Source organism: Anser cygnoides, chromosome 2, assembly GCF_040182565.1.
Source record: "Anser cygnoides isolate HZ-2024a breed goose chromosome 2, Taihu_goose_T2T_genome, whole genome shotgun sequence".
Lineage (NCBI taxonomy): Eukaryota > Metazoa > Chordata > Aves > Anseriformes > Anatidae > Anser > Anser cygnoides.
In genome coordinates, this window is record NC_089874.1 from 54,094,651 (window position 1) to 54,112,793 (window position 18,143).

At 41.3% G+C, this 18,143-nt stretch overlaps 1 protein-coding gene across 1 annotated transcript in view; it reads left to right on the plus strand.

The window, feature by feature from the left end:
• JARID2 (jumonji and AT-rich interaction domain containing 2) overlaps positions 1 to 18,143 on the plus strand; it is a 213,225-nt gene that overhangs the window by 185,703 nt on the left and 9,379 nt on the right. Inside the window, exons 8-14 of the mRNA XM_048057982.2 lie at positions 2,939 to 3,438; positions 8,314 to 8,406; positions 8,841 to 8,959; positions 9,106 to 9,176; positions 10,017 to 10,131; positions 12,415 to 12,520; positions 13,383 to 13,565. Of these exons, the coding sequence (XP_047913939.2) occupies positions 2,939 to 3,438; positions 8,314 to 8,406; positions 8,841 to 8,959; positions 9,106 to 9,176; positions 10,017 to 10,131; positions 12,415 to 12,520; positions 13,383 to 13,565 (1,187 nt within the window). The remainder of the gene's footprint in view (positions 1 to 2,938; positions 3,439 to 8,313; positions 8,407 to 8,840; positions 8,960 to 9,105; positions 9,177 to 10,016; positions 10,132 to 12,414; positions 12,521 to 13,382; positions 13,566 to 18,143) is intronic.

Genomic DNA, 18,143 nt, shown 5'->3' on the forward strand with positions numbered 1-18,143 from the left:
TAAGTGAACATTTTGTATGCCTAATGTATGCAATGGTTGTATGCTAATAGAGAAGAATAATGAATTAAATTTACATTGGCAAGAGAGAGAAGAAAATGTGCAAGACAGCTCGATTAACGCTCCTGGAACAATGTTAACTTTTTAATGAAATACCTTAACTCGGCATTAAGATGGCATTACTGTTAATTATTTGTATTATTTAAGCACCTAAGAGCCTAATTAATAGGCAAGGATTCTATTCTGCTGGGTGCTATATAACTGGAGCAAACAGTGATCTCTTATAAAATTTGCATCCTATGTATCCTTTCTGCAGTTAATTGCCTACCTATCTTGTGTTTAAAATTAAAAACAAAATGGAGAAAAGAAGCTGGAGATCATCACTGTACAAAGATTAGAAATCTGTTGGCTCCGGCAGGAAAGATGTAAAATGATCTGTGATGATAAATGCACACTTATTCAAGTAGACGTACATACAGATTCCCTCTTTCAGGGCCGAATCACATTTCCATTGAAGTAAGTGGGAGTTTTGCCAGTAACTTGTGTAGTGCCAAGGTTTGGTATTAAACGCATACCTGAAGATTTAAGATTTTTTTTTTTAATGAGCTTGCTCAATAGGCAATTAAAAAATATTCCTAACGTACTGAAACTAAGACAATTAAAAAAAAAAAAAGACAACGCCGTTTCTGCACATGTGCCAGGTCTCATATTTAAGCCATTTTGCTATCGGCACTTTAGAAATGGAGTTAAAACTTTTTTTTTTTCTTTAGCCTTTCAAGGAAAGTTTAAGCAACATGCTTAGTCCAGTCCTGGAAAACATCAGCATGAGATATAAATGCTTCCAAAAGTTATGACTGTGTGAAATGGAATTATAATTGAGACCATTTTGTAAACCATAGTTGTGGCTGGCCCTATGGAACATCTGCCAGATATATGGGACTCTGATTGAATGATGTGATACTTACGGTCTTATATTGCAGAGTGATTATGAGCTATCATTCCATTATACTGGAGAATATTGCATTTCTTAAATAAGTCATAAATATTGTGTTGAAACTAGGACTTTAAACTGGATGTGCACAATTTGTTGCACAGCAGAACATGTATAATATCAAACCGGAACCATGCTTCTTTCAAAGTTAGGAGTGTGTTACTCAACTTCATATAGAGGGCTGCATCAATTGGATAAAAAGCCATCTTAAATTATACTTTCAGTTTATTTGTGAACTGTGCATTTGTAACACTAGACCAAAAAAGTGCTTTCTGTAATAGAGGCCAGCTTGAGTATTATTATATGGGGAAAATTAAGGAGGAAAGAAGGAAAACCTTTCAATTTTTTTTTTCCCAATGGTGTTGACCTTTTCTTTGCTCAAAGACTTAAACATTTAGCCCATTAGAAGAAAAAAGAAAAAAGAAAAAAAAAAGGTAAACCTGCTATGCTGTGGCCCTGCCTACAGCCTTGTCGTATACTTCTCAAGGTCTTTCTTGTGATTTTGGCCACAACCAAAAACCTTTCCCCCCCTTTCCACACCTTTGACCAGGGCTATGCTGACACCATTAGCAGGCAGCCTCTCGCTCTGCTGTCAGTGTCATCTGGAAATGGTGGATTGGCACAAGCAGTGGGAAGAGGGGAAAACAGAGGGAAGAAGGTTGTATGGGAGGGAAAATGAAGGAGACTGAAAACTGGGATCAGCAATGAAGTGTCTGAGGTACAGCATGGTGTAGTTTTAAGGCGGTAATACTGCTTGCACAAGCAAGCAAGACAATAAAGCTGGGCCTTACCAGATGCTGTAGCTGTGCATCCAACAGTAAATATTTACCATAATGCTGCTTCTTGCACTTTCCTGTTTTATAATAGCATTTCTTTCTAAGTGCTAACTGCAATGGCGTAATGATTTTCTACTTTCGTCACAGAAAAAGAAAGAGAAGGAGAGACAATGTGGCAGCAATGTTGACACCAGTTTTGTATTAATTCTTTCTTCCTTTAGCAGTGCCCTGTTGAATTGTAGGTGGTCTTTGGCCAGTTTCTTAACTCTTTCTGCTGATGATTTATTTCTGTGCTTTGAGAGTATTTATGATACTTCTTTTATTGTTCATCATCCTTTTGGCTGCTTTTTATGCTGAAGTTTGTATAATCTTCGGTTTTTATTTTTTGACTGGAGTGTGAAATGTGCTAGTCATCTTAAAACATACAAAACCGTAATGGAATATAAAATATGGATGGCCTCAAAGTGGGAGAATGCATCTGGAACTTTTTATGTAGTAGCAGTTGCCAGCTTTCTTTTAAGGCACCTCCTCCCCCTTCCCCCATCTTTAAATTATTTTTTTTTCTACCTGTAGTGAAATTAATGATGTTATTGTGCTCCTTTTAAATACATATTATATTCAAAGTGTTGTTCGGACATGAGATAATGGATATTTCACCTCCAGAAAGGATAAATACTCGTCTATTTGACTGCCAGCACCTTTCTTGACACTTGTTTTGCTTCTTTCCTGAATAAAACAGATGTGGGACTGGTGACAGATGAGGGGAGGGTGGGAGTGTGGGGGTTTTTAAGAGTTGGACAACTCTTGTCTCCCCTACTGCTGGGTGATACAGGGGAAAGACGTGTCAGGCGATAGCTGGGGATGCCCTGAGAAGAGATGGGCATGAAACTCGAGAAGAGCAAATTTAGCCATAGGGAGTGCCATTGCAAATAGCAAAGTACGATAATTCTGTGAACAAATTAAGTTAGCAAAACAGCAGAGTGCGCCTGTCCTGGGAGGCGTGCAGGGTGGGGACAGTCCTGCTGCGGTGCCCAGGTACCCAGGGCTGTACAAGTGGCACGTCCCGTATGTTCCCAGCTAGCAGGAGCGCTTGCCGTGTGCCATCCGCAGGTTTCCTAACCAGTTCCTGTGTTTCCCTTTCCCCCCTCTGCTGCTTGGCACACGTGGACCCCAGGAGGCTGCGAGCTCGACCTGGCCTGCTTCGTCCAGCTGATCAACGAGATGGGGGGGATGCAGCAAGTGACTGACCTCAAGAAATGGAACAAACTGGCAGACATGCTGCGCATCCCCAAAACTGCACAGGACAGGCTGGCCAAGCTGCAGGAAGCCTACTGCCAGTACTTGCTCTCCTACGACTCCCTCTCCCCCGAGGAGCACAAGAAACTGGAGAAGGAGGTCTTGCTGGAAAAGGAAATCTTGGAGAAGAGGAAAGGACCTTTGGAGGGACATTCGGAGAATGCCTACAAGTTCCATTCCTTGCCCCGGTTTGAGCCCAAAAACGGACTCATCAACGGCGTGGTTCACAAAAATGGCTTCCGTAACAAGTTAAAAGAGGTCGACGTCCCACTGAAGACGGGCAGGCGGCGGCTCTTCGCTCAGGAAAAGGAGACCACGAAGGAGGACGAGGAGGAGGAGGAGGGAGTTCTTAGCGACTTACACAAGTGTATATACAAGGTAACGAGGCGGGCTCTGCTGGTTTCCTTGCGCAGAACTGCCGCAGCTGTGGTCCAGGTTGCACCCAGTTTTGGGGGGAGCTGGTGGGCTGTTACATCCGGGCGGTCTGCTGGCTTTAGCCTCATCTGCCTGGCTCGCACGGCGTGCCTGAAAAACTGGAATGCCTTATTGTCGTAAGGAGACGTACTGCGCCAGGCTACCCCCCTCTGCCTCCTTGTGAGAGGTTCCTTGAATAGCTCTGTCCAATTATCCTTGCAGACACAATTTTTACTTTCATTTTCTAGTGACATTTAAAGCAATGTTCTGCTTTCTCACCCCTTCTTGCGAGTCTCTTGTTGTAGTAGCAGCACTTCACATCAAAGCTAGCATCACTGGAAATAGACTACATTTAGAAAGGGCAAATTGAAATGCAAACAATATTTTCATCTGCGATGCCAAATTTTGCTCAGCACTAACAGTCACATGAACACTTAGTCCTCTACATATCAAGTACATCATTTACAAAAGAATGCTGACTCTCTCACTGTGTTTTATTTGGCAGTCTCCTGCCCTTGAGCAGGACTTGGCACTGCAGCTCGCAGTGCAGTTCTGAGTTGTGCTGAACTGTTAAGCCAAGCTCTGAGAGAAATATAGAATTCAGTGTCCGTGCCCAGGAAAGGAATACGCCGTTCTTCCCTTTCCAATCTCACTTCCATCACTGGGAAATGAAGCCAGATAGCCCAAAGTGGCTTATTGCTAAGCTATTTAGAGACTGCGTGAGCTCATGACTTGGGCTTTATAAGCTTTCTTCGGGTTTCTTTGCAGCCTATTACGATTTGTCAGCCAGAATTTCTTTTATTCAGGGACTCCATCCTCAGTCTCGCTTTTGAAAAGCAATCTCTTTGCCATCTGCCTATTGGACAGAAGCATATCTAATGACAGCGGTGTTTGTGAATAGTGAAGTGGCATTTCGGTGGTTAATATACTGTGCTTAATGATGTGAAATGAAAAATTTGATACAACTTACTCTGACTGCTGTATGAACAACCTCCAGCGTAGCAGGGGGGAATGCCTCTACTTTTCCAGTGAAAGTCGCAAGTTGAGGTTTAGAAGATAAAAAAAAGTAGCTCAAAAAGCAAAAATGTAATTTATTAAGTGAAGTATCCGAATCAGGCTTTTAGAAAATAAGGGGAAAAAAAAAAGGCAAGCAAGATATGGTTGGTAGCCTTTCCCCCCCCGAAAAGTATGAGAGCTCCCCCCAAGTTGCTGTTGCTGCACAAGAAGCACTGGTGGTACTGGAAGCATCAGACCTTGTCTGAGTCCAGCAAAACCCAGTAACCGAACCTTAGTAATATTTCTGTTCCATGGCATAGGAATTACCAGAGAGGAGCATCGCTGAGACTGCAGGCTGGTGCTCTCCTCGCCTGGACCAGACTCCTGCCGTGCAGCTCCCTCGGGAGGCCTGGTCTGAGCAGAGGTGCTGGAGCTTCGATTTCCACAGCACTTGAGGGGTTAAACCTCAAGGACAAATGCCTGACAAGTGGTTATGGCACTTAGAGCAAGCCCGAAAGCATAAAAATAAGAAATCTTGCAGTGAGAGTCATTCGTTACTAGGCTGGCTAGTAAGACCAAGCTGAGATGGTGCCTGGCTTTTGGATTCAAGTGGAGGGTACTTCACGGAATTTTATGAAACAAACTTTTTAATCCTGCATTCTCTGTTTTTCTTGAATGATGGTGTCCTTCTGTGTCTGTGTGTGGATGGGGGAGTGTTCTCTTCCTATTAACATGTTTCTGAGAAAATCTAATTTTTTTTTTATCAGAACGTGTCCTCGTGTTACAGTTTCAGCATATGGTGGGATTATAATGGCTCCTTTCTAAAGCACATTTCTCATTCTAATTAAAAACAAAACAAAAACAAAAACCCTTCTATAAATGTCCAGGTCAATAGATCAAGGGCTGGAGGAGAACATCATAATCATATGGACGCAGTCCAATTTAGACCATAAAGTCTATACCTCAGACCATAAAGAGAGACCATACATTTAGGATTTTGCACAGTAATTTTTGCAGTCAGCATGTGCTTGAGCTGGAATACATTTTTAGAAAGAGACATCCAGTCTTCCAGAAGCAGTTACCACCATATCGCGTGTCAAGGTTAGAGTAAATCTCCTTTGTGTTTGGCTGATTTTCTGCCAGGGCTCCCAAATTACTTTCAGTGTTGCTCCTTGCCAGGCTGTAAGGCCTGCTGTGCTTTTAGGTGTATGCTGCAGGCTGCTGCCCTTGCTTTCTTTACCTCCTAAATGTATGGCTTTTTCTGCCTGCCTTTAATAAAATGTCGTCTCTAAGTATGTTAAGTAGACTGCAGCCATCAAAGAGTTACCTGTTGCAAGATTTTCACTTACTTCTTCTTCCCCATTGGTAGCTCTGAAAATATTTTAAAAATCTGGAGTGGAGCTGACTAAAACCAGAGCACTGGTTTCCATACAGCACAACCTGAATGCTTACAAGCAGGCCTGTTGCGGGGACAGGCAGAAGAAATCATCAAAGCGAGTTTTACCAGCGCTCCCAGGGAAGTGGCCGAGAAACTCCTTGCTGAGCTCACTTCAGCCAGGTCATGCCGTGGTTGCTTTGACACCTGTAATGTTTGGAGTCTTGCAGGATCCTTCTCTGTGCCTTTCCTTGCATTTCCACGCCATGGCCAGGAATGACATACACCAGGCAGGCTTGCTGATGGTCCTCCTAGTTCGTTCTTGAGGCTGATGCAGAGGCCATGGGGGAAAAAAAAAAAAAAGGAAAAGGAAAGCTTGTCCCATAATCCTTTCTCTGTCATGTTGTGAGAGAAAATACTCTATATAGTGTCTCTGTCACAGCAACAGAGACTGTGGTTAGTAGCTTGAAGTTCCCAAGACAGATGCTGAACTGCTCAAGCATTTTTTGAGGGCATTTAGAAAGTTATTTTATTTTTCAGCACTTAATTCTGCATTCTGGTCAAGGTGCCCCGCTACAGCATTTTTAAATTATTTTCTGGACACCCATTAGAAAATTTTGTGAGATCCCTCAGATTTAAAAAAAAAAAAAACACAAGCAAACAAATAAAATGATAGAAAACCTCAATCATTAAATTTGTTTTACAACTTCTAGGAGACTAAAAAGATACTAAATTCTTGATTGAGGAAAAAATGAGTAAATGCAATTTTGAAGGGCCAAACTGTCGAGTTTTTCTTCTTTTCTTGCTTGCTGCATATCTGAAAAACAGAAAGACACAGCTAATCTTGGAAGATCGATCCTCATGCTTCCTTCTCTTTGTAGGATGAGAGAAAGCTGTTGCAGAGTGTTTGTCAGCTTGTGAACAGTGAAGTATGTGCTCAAGTTTGACAACTGTTGGTGCGGGCCCTGCATTTTATGGGACTTTTTGTTTTAAGACTCTGCTTCAGTAAATGATTCATGATGGCATTAAAAGATGAAGGAAATTGCTTATTGTATCGCAAAGCATCCAGCTCTGAAGTTTATGGGAACTGGAGGGCCCCAGGCTGTGGGCATTTCATAAACTTTTGCTACGGCTAATTGCATTGCGTTCAATTAAAAAAGTGACGATGTCACAATCATAGGAGCCCGGCAAAGTGATAGACTTGGCCTCTGGGCGAAAGGCAGCTGTGCAGTTGTTCCCATCTTACTCTTGGGCATAGTTCATAAATAAACAAGAGAAAAGGCTTAGGCAGTTTGGCAGATCTGTTTCATTACTGGAAAACCTAAAAGGTAGCAGTCCAGGAGATAAAACGTCAATTTACATGGAGTTTAAGCCTGTGGTTGCTCAGTTGGGTGAGTGGTGAACACGCTGGGGTTTAGAGGAAGGAGCAATAGATCTGGTAAGGTGCGGGAGATGTTTTCAACCTTGTGTTTGCAGAGCGATGCTGGTCTTGGCCTACAGTGATCCCTGTAAACCAGCGTGGCCACAGCAGCTACTGTGGGGTTCATGAGCTTGGCACCCCCCAGCTCTCACAGGTTGTGGCTTCCCAGTTCTCCTCCTCTTCCCTGGAGCAGAGAAGGCGATAGGTCTGTCCCTGTACGGGTGTACTGGTACGTCTGGCTGAAAGGAGCAAGTGGGTTCTGGTGCTCCTGCCTTCAGTGTCTTCAGAGGATGCTCCCAGAGCTACTGCTGTTATAGATGCACATGAAAGCAGGTACCCAGAAAGTTAGATAGAGCTCAAACAGAAAACCAAGTCAGGTCCTCCTCTCATACAGGCTATGTCCTGCAGTAGTGCCAAGAAAGAGTGCACTCATTTGGCAATTTTACTGTATTTTACTTTTCTCAGCCTTGCAATAAATGGTCCTGGTTCCTTGAAATTGTACTTTTATTGAATGGGGCATAACTAGTTTTTGTGTGCAGGTGATTACTGTAATTGCAGTAAACTTTATTTTTTTGTGACCCCCTTGATCTCATACAATACTGGTTTGATGCTGAACATTTCTGTGAATTTTCTGTCTTTTTCATCTCCTTCTGTGTATGTAAAAGCATAGCCACATGGTCCTTTGGATCTGAGTCTGAAATTCAGGGAGGGTTGAGTACCAAGTTGTGTGTCCGTCTCCTGTAGTTTTCAAATGCAGAGCTGTGCTGGACGAAGCAGTGTACATGGCTTTCTTTGAATGTTCAGTTGGTCTTCTAAAGGATTGGTTTGACAATATTATTTTGACATTAAATACGATGTCATGTGACAAGATTTCTCTATCATTTGAGATATTTTCCCTAATAAGAAATGAGTTTAGATCCACATGTGTTCTGAAGACATTCTTCTCTTTGTGATTTGAGATTGAGCATGTAAGGAGAAGAGTGAAGCCAGGGGAGATGGAGGCACCTTTTTTTATTTTCACTTTTCATTATATTTTCTTTTTCCACAGGGTAGGTCTGTTTCTTTAACGACCTTCTACCGAACAGCAAGAAACATCATGAACATGTGCTTCACAAAGGAGCCTACAGTAGCTGAAGTAGAGGTGAGACCAACACAAGGGGTGGCAAATGTTTTATAGGGGAGAGATTGAGCATGCGGGTTCAGCATAGTTGGTGTTCAGGCACTACCATTCACAGTTCAGTGTGGGATATCTGGTGTGGAAGAAAATTAATTTATTAGATATATATGGTACTGATTTCTTTTGATTTTTTTTCCTAAACATTTTTAATAAAGGTGTTGATGAACTGAGGGGAGAGAAAGATGTTTTAATTCATTTTCTGATGAAGCACAGGAACAAAGAGATCTAAATTCTGTCTTTGCAATCCACTGTTACTTTTAATTATTTATGTTCTTATTTTTAAGCAGTGTTGTATGTTGAGTTACATTTCTGATGTCATTTCTGGGGTTTATATTTTAATGTAACGGGAGATAGCTTGTTCAACAAACTGAAAATGTCACCGTTTTCTTTCGCAACAGCAAGAATATTGGCGGTTAGTGGAACAGAAAGATTGCCATGTAGCAGTGCATTGTGGAAAAGTAGATACCAACACCCACGGGAGTGGCTTTCCTGTGGGGAAATCTGAACCATTTTCAAGGTAAGGTCACAGAGTCAGTGCTGGCTGCCCCACTGATACGAGCAGAGGTGGGGGCACGAGGCCAGCAGGGCGGCGCAGTGCTGGGGACGTTGGTAGCGGGGACGTGGCACTGACATATATCTGCCTCTGTGTCGCCCCTTGAACAGGCATGGGTGGAACCTCACAGTCCTTCCTAATAATACAGGATCCATCCTGCGACATCTTGGTGCTGTGCCTGGTAAGCAAGGCTCTTTCTTTCCTACGTTTTCAGCAGTCCTAAGTTCCCTCTAAATGTGGTTGTGTAGTCATCAAAGCCTTCTCACTCTTTCCAGTCCTTCTGTTGGGTGGCTGCCCGGGTAGAGAGGCAGTTATATGTAGCAGTTGGTGTTTGTAGGACTGAAAGCAGGTGTGCAGATTAAGAATTAATGAACGGTTGAGACCATATACCTGGGAGGAACCAGTTGTGCTTGCAGTGTCACTTTCTGTTGTTTCCAGTACATCGGTGTTCTTGTTTTTTGTCAAGGTGATGAAAGACAGAGCCATGCAACTTTCTTATTTGCAAACCTAGATGAGTGCTGGGTAAAGCAGCATGCAGGTTTTTTAAATGAATTGTCACGAGTGTTACAAGCTCCAGCTGCATCTGTGCCATTGAAGTTTACCAGTCGAAACATTAGTTGAAAGCAAAATCCAGTCACCTGTGCAGATGTTGAGCCTGGACCCCACCAGCTGGGAAAGAGGATACATGTTCACATGTATACATACACCTGACAACATGAAGCAACCTCCTCTGATCAATGGCATTGAGCTTGAATTATGGGCTTTTGTCAATAATCTGAAGAATAACATTTTTTACAGCTATTGGAAAACAAATATGTTGAAGGGCACTGTAAACATCTGGTAGTGGAAAATGCTGAATTTATTAAATAAATCACTCTTTGTTAATTATTCACTCTGATAGGAAGACTTAAAACTTCAGGGTCAGCTGACAGGTAGAAGATTTTTCTACCAAGATGACCTCAAACTGTATTTTAATTAGAAATGGCAGTTACTCAAAACTCATTTTCAATCTCTGTTTTAGGAGTGACGATTCCTTGGCTAAATATTGGCATGGTCTTTTCTACCTCATGCTGGTCTCGAGACCAAAATCACCTTCCATACATTGACTACTTACACACTGGTGCTGATTGCATTTGGTAGGTATTCCTGTGCTTTGTTCTTTTCATGTTCACCACAGTTGGCCCTCTGTGGGCTTGGGTTAACAGCAGTTTGAGTAACACCTTTTGCATGGATGAATGCCATCTAGAAATCTAGTCCTTGTGATAGAAGATTTAATGAGAAAGCATCGTATAAACTAACAGGTGGAAAGAAGCCTTTCTTGGAAGAAAAGTTTCAGTTTATCTTCCATGGTCTACTCTGAGATACTTAGTGATTATATATGCTTCTGCTCGATGTATAGAGAGTTGTCATGACATGGAAACTAGCATGACAGCTAGTCAAGGTAGGCTTCCTTTAGGCTGACAGAGAGATACTTGTTCAAGCTAGCTTTATATTGTCACTTGTAAAATGATTGAATCCATGCTCTGACTATATAGGAACCACTTTCTTATTTTACACAAAATATCCTGAACTCTCTATCTACCACATCCTTTATATTTTCTATCATACATTTTTCATTATCATATGGTAATCATCTTTAATGCTGACACACATCATTCTAGTACCTGGATATGGGTATTAGCAGTTAGTTGCTAGCTACATTTCATATTCTGTAGACACTTAATGTAAGTACACTTACATCTATGTACCCCTGGACAAACAGCTCATTAGGTCCTGTGATATAGCTACAATTAGCTGTATGAGCAGATATTGTCATCTCTTCTGGCTGTCAGCCTGAAGATCAGCAGAGAAAAAGTAATCATCAGTACAGTGAACAGTAATGGGATGTTAAATCATAGGAAGTACAGCCTCCTACAGATTCATCATATGACACATACGGAGTTAATATTAGTGCACATTGTAAGCAAACATCCTGTTACAGACATGGTCTGTAAGGCTAGCAGAATGCTTTATAAATTGGTGGTGAGACCTGGACAAATGACAAGAGAACTGCCCCCCTTTTCCCCAAAATCTTTCCAGATTGATTCTCTTCCATCATTTGCCAAGTTTGGAAGAACGGCTGTGTGTGTGACTGGTGCTGCGGCACATGGACTCCAGATTGAGGCCTCATTCTTTAAAGTGAACTGAGATGAGCCGTGATAAATCTGGAGGTGCTTTTTATTTGCCTGAGCATAACAAAACCAAGTAAAGCAATGTTGCAGATAAACCCTAGCACGGCAGCAACTCAAGGCAAGTTCAGCAATCCCAGGATTTGCAGTTTCCCACCAAGCTGTGTTGCTCACTTCACAGCAATCAGGTGCCAAGTGCCAGATCTTGGGAACAGGTATCTCCTGAATGGACATAAAGTACAACCAGCAGGGTGCAAGCAGGAGCAGGACATTGACTAGTGGTGAATTGTCACCACATCACATGCCTGCATCCCACAAAGTCGCAGTTCTCCAGATGTGTGAAGCTAACACCTGAGTCTCCTGTTACTTTTTGTCATTTCTGTGTAGAAAGTGCTGCCAGCAGCGAGCACAGAGAGAGGACAGCTAGGTTGTTGGCTTCTAGAGGAGAGGAGGATGTGCAGCTCGGGGCATGTACCTAGCAGTTTTAAATCTTAGTCAGGTCTTTCTTTTGTTGCAAGGGAGGGGAGAGATGTGAGATTTGTTCAGTAAGAAATGAAAGAAGGTAGACTACTTTGTGTACTAACAGTAGAGGTGATTCGTGGTTTCTTGGTTACGAACAGAAAATATTTTTAAATAAAAGGTACTTTGGTTCATGCACATAGAATAAATATACTGGTTTGTAATACAGGTAACAGTATGTGTGTGTGTGTGGATAGATAGACAGATGTAGTTGTGGATGACCCCTCCCTGGAAGTGCTCAAGGCCAGGCTGGATGGGGCTTTGGGCAACCTGGTCTGGTGGGAGGTGTCCCTGCCCATGGCAGGGGGTTGGAACTGGATGGTCTTCAAGGTCCCTTCCAACCCAAACCATTCTGTGATGATTCTATGATGTTGGTGTTCAAGAGATGCGAACTTCTGCTCATAACTACTGGAACAGGGTTCCAGTGCCATTAAAATGCTCATGGTGCTATTGCTGATTTTCCTACTCTGATTCTACAGAGCAATGAATTTTCACATTTCTGTTTTGGTGATTTTATGTCTTTTGGCATCTACTGAACACCATCAGACTGAATCTAAATAAACAGCTTTCCATCAGTCCTGAATGTTTTGCAAAAAACGAACTGTGTGGGAATGCGTGTTTAATTTCTTTCTTTTAGTCAATGTCCTGGTCTAAATTGCCTTGTACTATGTAGCTGTGGACCATTATTTACTCCATAGTAAATCTCTCTCTTTTCCTCTGACAAAACAACAGGTATTGCATTCCTGCTGCGGAGGAGAACAAACTTGATGATGTGGTACATACCCTGCTGCAAGCCAATGGCACTCCAGGGCTGGAAATGCTTGAAAGTAATGTAATGGTAGGTTAATACTGGGAGTGGGGTATTCCCATTTGAGAATCCAAGGCTAATCAGAAGGCTGGTGTTTGGAAATCTATTTATTCTTTTTTTTTTAATATATTTTTTTATTTTTTCCCCTTACACTACAGTGATGTTGTAAAAATATGGACACTTCACACTTGCAGCATTCACCCATGTGGCATTTTTCTAGCATAGCTCACATGTTAAAATGTTGAAAGAAAAATAAACATGACAGTGCAGTAAATGTCCATTTTTAATGGTGTCCATGATGTATTTGAACTCACAAAGTGACTGTTTTGTAATCAATTCATCTGCCATGACTGACGTTTTATGATGCAGTCATGGATATGAGAAGCCCAATACTTTGAAGGATTTCAAAAATTTTTTGGCTCCCTTGTTTATTTTATAGATAACAATTTCCACTAAGTGCATTTAAGAATAAATTTGGGAGAACGCAACAAATTCCTTGGCTGTCCATGTTACCATCTCTAACAAAAGTGTAAAGGCAAGATGGATCCAATGACATGTCTGTCTAGAATAATCTGGATGGAAAAACAAATGGCTTACATTACTTTTATTATTATTATTATTATTACAGATAGCATGTTTCTGAGGCTTTGTGTTTGAGATTCTTTGGCAAGTGAAAGTTTCAACTATTGGTTTCAGAAGAGAAACATCTGTAATTCTCCCTCCAAAAAACTGAGTTTCAGCATGTGCAAAAGGGAAGAGAGAAAGTAGAAGCGGAGTTGTTAGCAGAGTGTAGCTTTTCTCCAGAACTAGTGGCAGTACCCAGCAAGGAAGGGGATCAAACTGTACAACAAAGTTCTGACTTTATTTCTTTATTGTTTTTATGTCTTTCTAGATCTCCCCAGAAATCTTGTGTAAGGAGGGGATCAGGGTGCACCGTACTGTACAGCAGAGCGGGCAGTTTGTTGTCTGTTTTCCTGGATCCTTTGTGTCTAAAGTGTGTTGTGGCTATAGTGTTTCTGAAACAGTGCACTTTGCTACCACCCAGTGGACAAGTATGGGTTTTAAAACAGCCAAGGTAAGTTGAGAAAAGGAGTTAAAATGGATTCACCACCCCGACATCTAAAACAAGAGAAAAGAGCAAAACAGACATTCCAGGATTGATAGTATTGTGAGACCAGTACAACTATGTTTATTTTTGTGGAATATTACATTAAAAAAAAAAAGAAAGAAAAAAATATGCAAGGCATATGATGATACAGTGTTTTCAGAAAAGCAATTAAGTTAATAATTGATAACTAAAAACTTCTGTATATTTGAAAAATTCAGAAGATTATTATGCCTGCAGACCAGTTTGCAAGGAAGCTTTTCAAAAATCCCTTCAGAGCTACTGATAATATATTGTATTACATTTACTACATTTTTTAGGCGATGTTTTCTAGAACCATTAGAATCTCAGGTGCAAGTATCTGAATAACTGTGCTTGTTAGCTTTTATGGTAGGCAGAGTCAGTTAACACTCACAGCTGTATTGCTTGTCTTTCTCTGCCCCTTCATTCAGGAAAAGCTGTTGATCAGGGCAATTTCAATTTTAATCAACTTGAAAGTTCTTAGGTTCACTGACCAGCCCGTCTTATACTAAGCTGTAAATAAAACTTCCAATCCCCTTTTCACACAACTAACTGAGGTAGACTGTCTGCAGAAACAGCTGAATTGCCCAGTCCTGATTTTGGCTACATTTCTTTGTTCTAAGACAAACAATATATTTGACTAATTGTGTGTCTGACCTCCTCAAATACACTATGGGTTACAGATGCTATTTTGGTAGTGTTTTCTAGCTAAGCCAATAGTAAATTATCGTTTACAGTTTCACACCAAGTGGTTAGTAAGTAATTAAATATAATATGTCCACACCTAGGTTTTGGTTCTTTAGGGTTAATGGAATTCTTCCAGTCTGGTTATACTAACTGTATAATAACTTAGTTTGAAATAAAAGGTTATTTTATTACAGATTTATTTTGGGGGAAGGTGGGAATTGTATATGTGCGTAGGTAAGGAATAAGAATACTGAACTGACCTTTTGTGTCTGAAGGTACACTACTATATTAACACCATATGCTGTATTTATTGTTCTACTGAACACTTGTTTGATATTGTGAAAATGCGACTCTTGTAAGAGACAGAAAATCACTATGCAGCAATTAAAAAGCTCTTCCTGGTGCCTCAGATTCTGAAGAACAGTTTCTTTTGATTAACTTTTAAAAACTTTGCACTGGGTAAATATAACCTGACTGAAAATCCAGCGTATCCTAATCTATAATAACCTGCCTTGGAAATTGAAGTTACAAACTCTGACAAACTTTATAAGAACCACAGATATATGTTTATATAAAATAACTCTGGAAACACCTACTACACTGTTTTTTTTGTCTTTCTTTTCCTCCTTTTCTTTCCTCAAACTCTCCTATATTCTTAACTCTCTTAACTTTTGGAAATTCTTCCTTGTTTCCTTCACTTTGTCAAGGCACGTTGCAATTTTCTAAGGCTGACTGGGATTGGGCTTTTCAAAGATTGTGAAAAGTTCTGTGTATAATGAGCAAGTTTCCCCTTTTGGACTGTTAATGAACTTTCTGAAAAACAACTGTATCTTACTGTCTTTCAGTTCTGGACAGCAATATTGACAGTTTTTGGCTGTTTGATATATTAACTTTGCTTTCCCTCTGTGATACTGTGACTTGATTTTTATAGTGACACTCTTTATATTACTAAACAATGTTGTTTTATTTCATGTATTGAATGACCACCGAATCTTCTTTAATATATGCAAAAAATGAAATTCTGCATCTGAAGTTGCATTGATTCCAGTTCATAAGGAGTTTGGGATAAATGTTGGGATAAAGGGAGTTTGTATAAAGCCTTGCGTAAAGGGACAGACAGGTTTCAGCTGAGCTGTAAAGCAGGTTGCTGACTTTGGAAAAGCATCCTAAATGCCTTGGGAATTTTTAGACTAAGGAGAAGGCTTACAGGTATGGAAGAGTTTGTGTCTTCAGTGGCAAAGGGGAAACTCCAAATAAGGCACTGGGCAGAGTCAGTAAAATTCATTATGGAAAACAAAAACTGGGACTAAATATATGCACGCTGGTCTGGAGGCTTGGAAGTTGGAACATCTGGTTTTAGAGGAGGGCTTTGGTAGCACAGGGCCTACCAGAAATTCGGTGGGAAGAAGGGACTCAGCAGGTATGGTAAAACAAGAGGAAAGAATTACCTAGGAAAGATGGAGCTAGTCATTGTGTTGGAGCAGCACGGCTGTTACATGAAAGAGCTTACAGTCAGATCAGTTGGGTTTAGTACAGCCACAACTGGCTTAATCCCTGTGCACTGATCTTCTAGACCAGACTAGGAAAAGCGTAGTACTAGCACCATGTTCCTGACTGCCCAACCAAGATGCTGGCAGAGGCTTTATGTGTATCGTCCCAAAGTTTTACTTTGGGTTAAGAATGTGCTTTTAAGACACCATGCAATTATCACTCCTTGGCTCCTATCATGGAGCTGTCTTAGCCTGAGCAGACTGGGTTGCTTTCAGATGAAGCTAAATGGGAAGAGGCAGTCCAGAAATGCACTTCATGTCCTCCAGACCAGGCTAGACTTCTTGAAAGTAAAGTCTTCAGCTTTACACACACACATCCTCTAGGTGTTTGGGTCCTCAGCACTGACTGTTTCACTCTACACATCTGCTCTTCCTGCCTCACGATACTTGATAACACAGACATCATCTGTGTCATACTAAAGGTTGTGAGAGAAACTCCCATGTCCCCCCACTAAACTTGGCATGGCTAACCACCAGAAGAAAGGAGTCTATCTGAAATAAGACTGAAATCCCCTTCATGTCCAAAAGGTGAAAATACAAATAAAACCACTCCCTTCCCACCTGAAACTCTAGCAAGATGAATGCAAACACAGACTAACGCAGGCCAAAAAGAGATTCTGAAGAACAACTTGCTAAAGGCAAGAAGAACAAAAAATGTATAAAAGAACGAGAATGGGGGCAATCAAAAATGGCTTTTGTAGAGAGATCGTGTCCTCCAGGCCTCGAAACTTCTTGCAGGATGTATGGACAAAAAAGATCCAGTTGTCGGAGTGTGCTAGTATTTCTGAAAGACTTCTGGTGAAGTTCCTCAGCCGGGGCTCTTAAAGAAACTAACCTGCCATGGCCTGAGGGGGAAGGTTCGTGCACAGAAAAACAACGGGTATGAAGACAAGCAGAGGATGGAAACACATGGACAGTTTTTTTCATGGAGGGAGGTCTCTTACTGTGTTCCTAAGGAAGACCAGTATGGTTCAATGTATCCACAACTAACCTAGAAAAGGAAGTGTGTAGCAAAACTAATCTTTTATATTGAGGGTATTTATGTTACTGGTAGCAAAAATTAAAGCTATGAGGTGTTACAGAGAGAGATCATGATGCTGAATGGTCTGAATGAGAAAATAGTAGATGAAATTCAATGTTGAGAAATTTTAAATGACTCACATGGGAGTAAGAAAAATCCTAATTTGGCAGATATGGTGAAAGGCTCCAAAAGAGCTCCTGCTGCTGAGGAAGGAGGTTTTCAGCTTCCTGTGGAACTGTCAGCAAAGTGCTCCAGAGAGGTTTTTCTTTTTTAAAAAATTGAATCTTAGGAATACCAGGGGCAGAACAGAAAAGGGAGCAGAAACATTGGTGTATTGGTATGCCCAGGACTTGAATACTTGCACAATTCTGAATCCCTAATTGCAAAAAGATAGTGGAACTAGAAAAATTACAGTGGAGGTTGATGAATAAAGGTTTGAATTATCCTCTGTGTTAACTATAAGAGCCTGGAAAATTGATGAGCAAGAGAAGTATATGAGAGTAAGACCAGCTACAAAGTGGCAGGAAGATGATAATTATGATGTGAATGTTCAGTGTCTCTCATAGCATTAAAAATGTCATTAGAGAAATGATTAGGCAGCAGGTCAAAGCCAAACAAAAGTCTGTTTTAAAATACTTATCTGTGTATTTCAGTACTGTATGTCAGAGAAGATTGCACATGGATTCAGAAATTCAGATCAATGCACAGCCCCAGTGGGTTGTGTTACACACAGCACACGTTTCTGGCTTCGGGCCCTGGGCTGCCAGCCAGCAGCTGTGCACCGTGGCGATATGTCCGCTCTTGTGGAGTTTTTCTCAAGCCTACTGTGGCCTTCGCATGGCTGTTCTTATGCAGCCTCGGACAATACATGAACCAAATCCAATGGGCAACAAAACTCATGCAGCTCCCAAAAGTGCAGCTGTTCCAGCCCGCAGCTGGCTCTAGTACAGAGAACACACTTGTAAGGGACGCTTTTCTTACCTGTGAACACCTTTTGAACACTTTTCAGTCAGCAAAGGGTATTATCTTTAAAAGCATAGGCAGAGGAGTCCAGTCAGAGGCAAAACTGAGCAGAATTGAAACTCCCTCTTTTGCCCATTGCCTCCTTTCCCTGACATCAGCCTGTTCAGCTGGTGGTTGTCTTTATTCCTAACCACCTGTTACATCTGTGGTATAAGACGAAACAACAGCCCTGAGCCTCCAGCAGGTCAGAACAGATCTGACTGGATAGCTGAGAGTAGGCATCGTGTATTACTGAGCTTCAGTGAT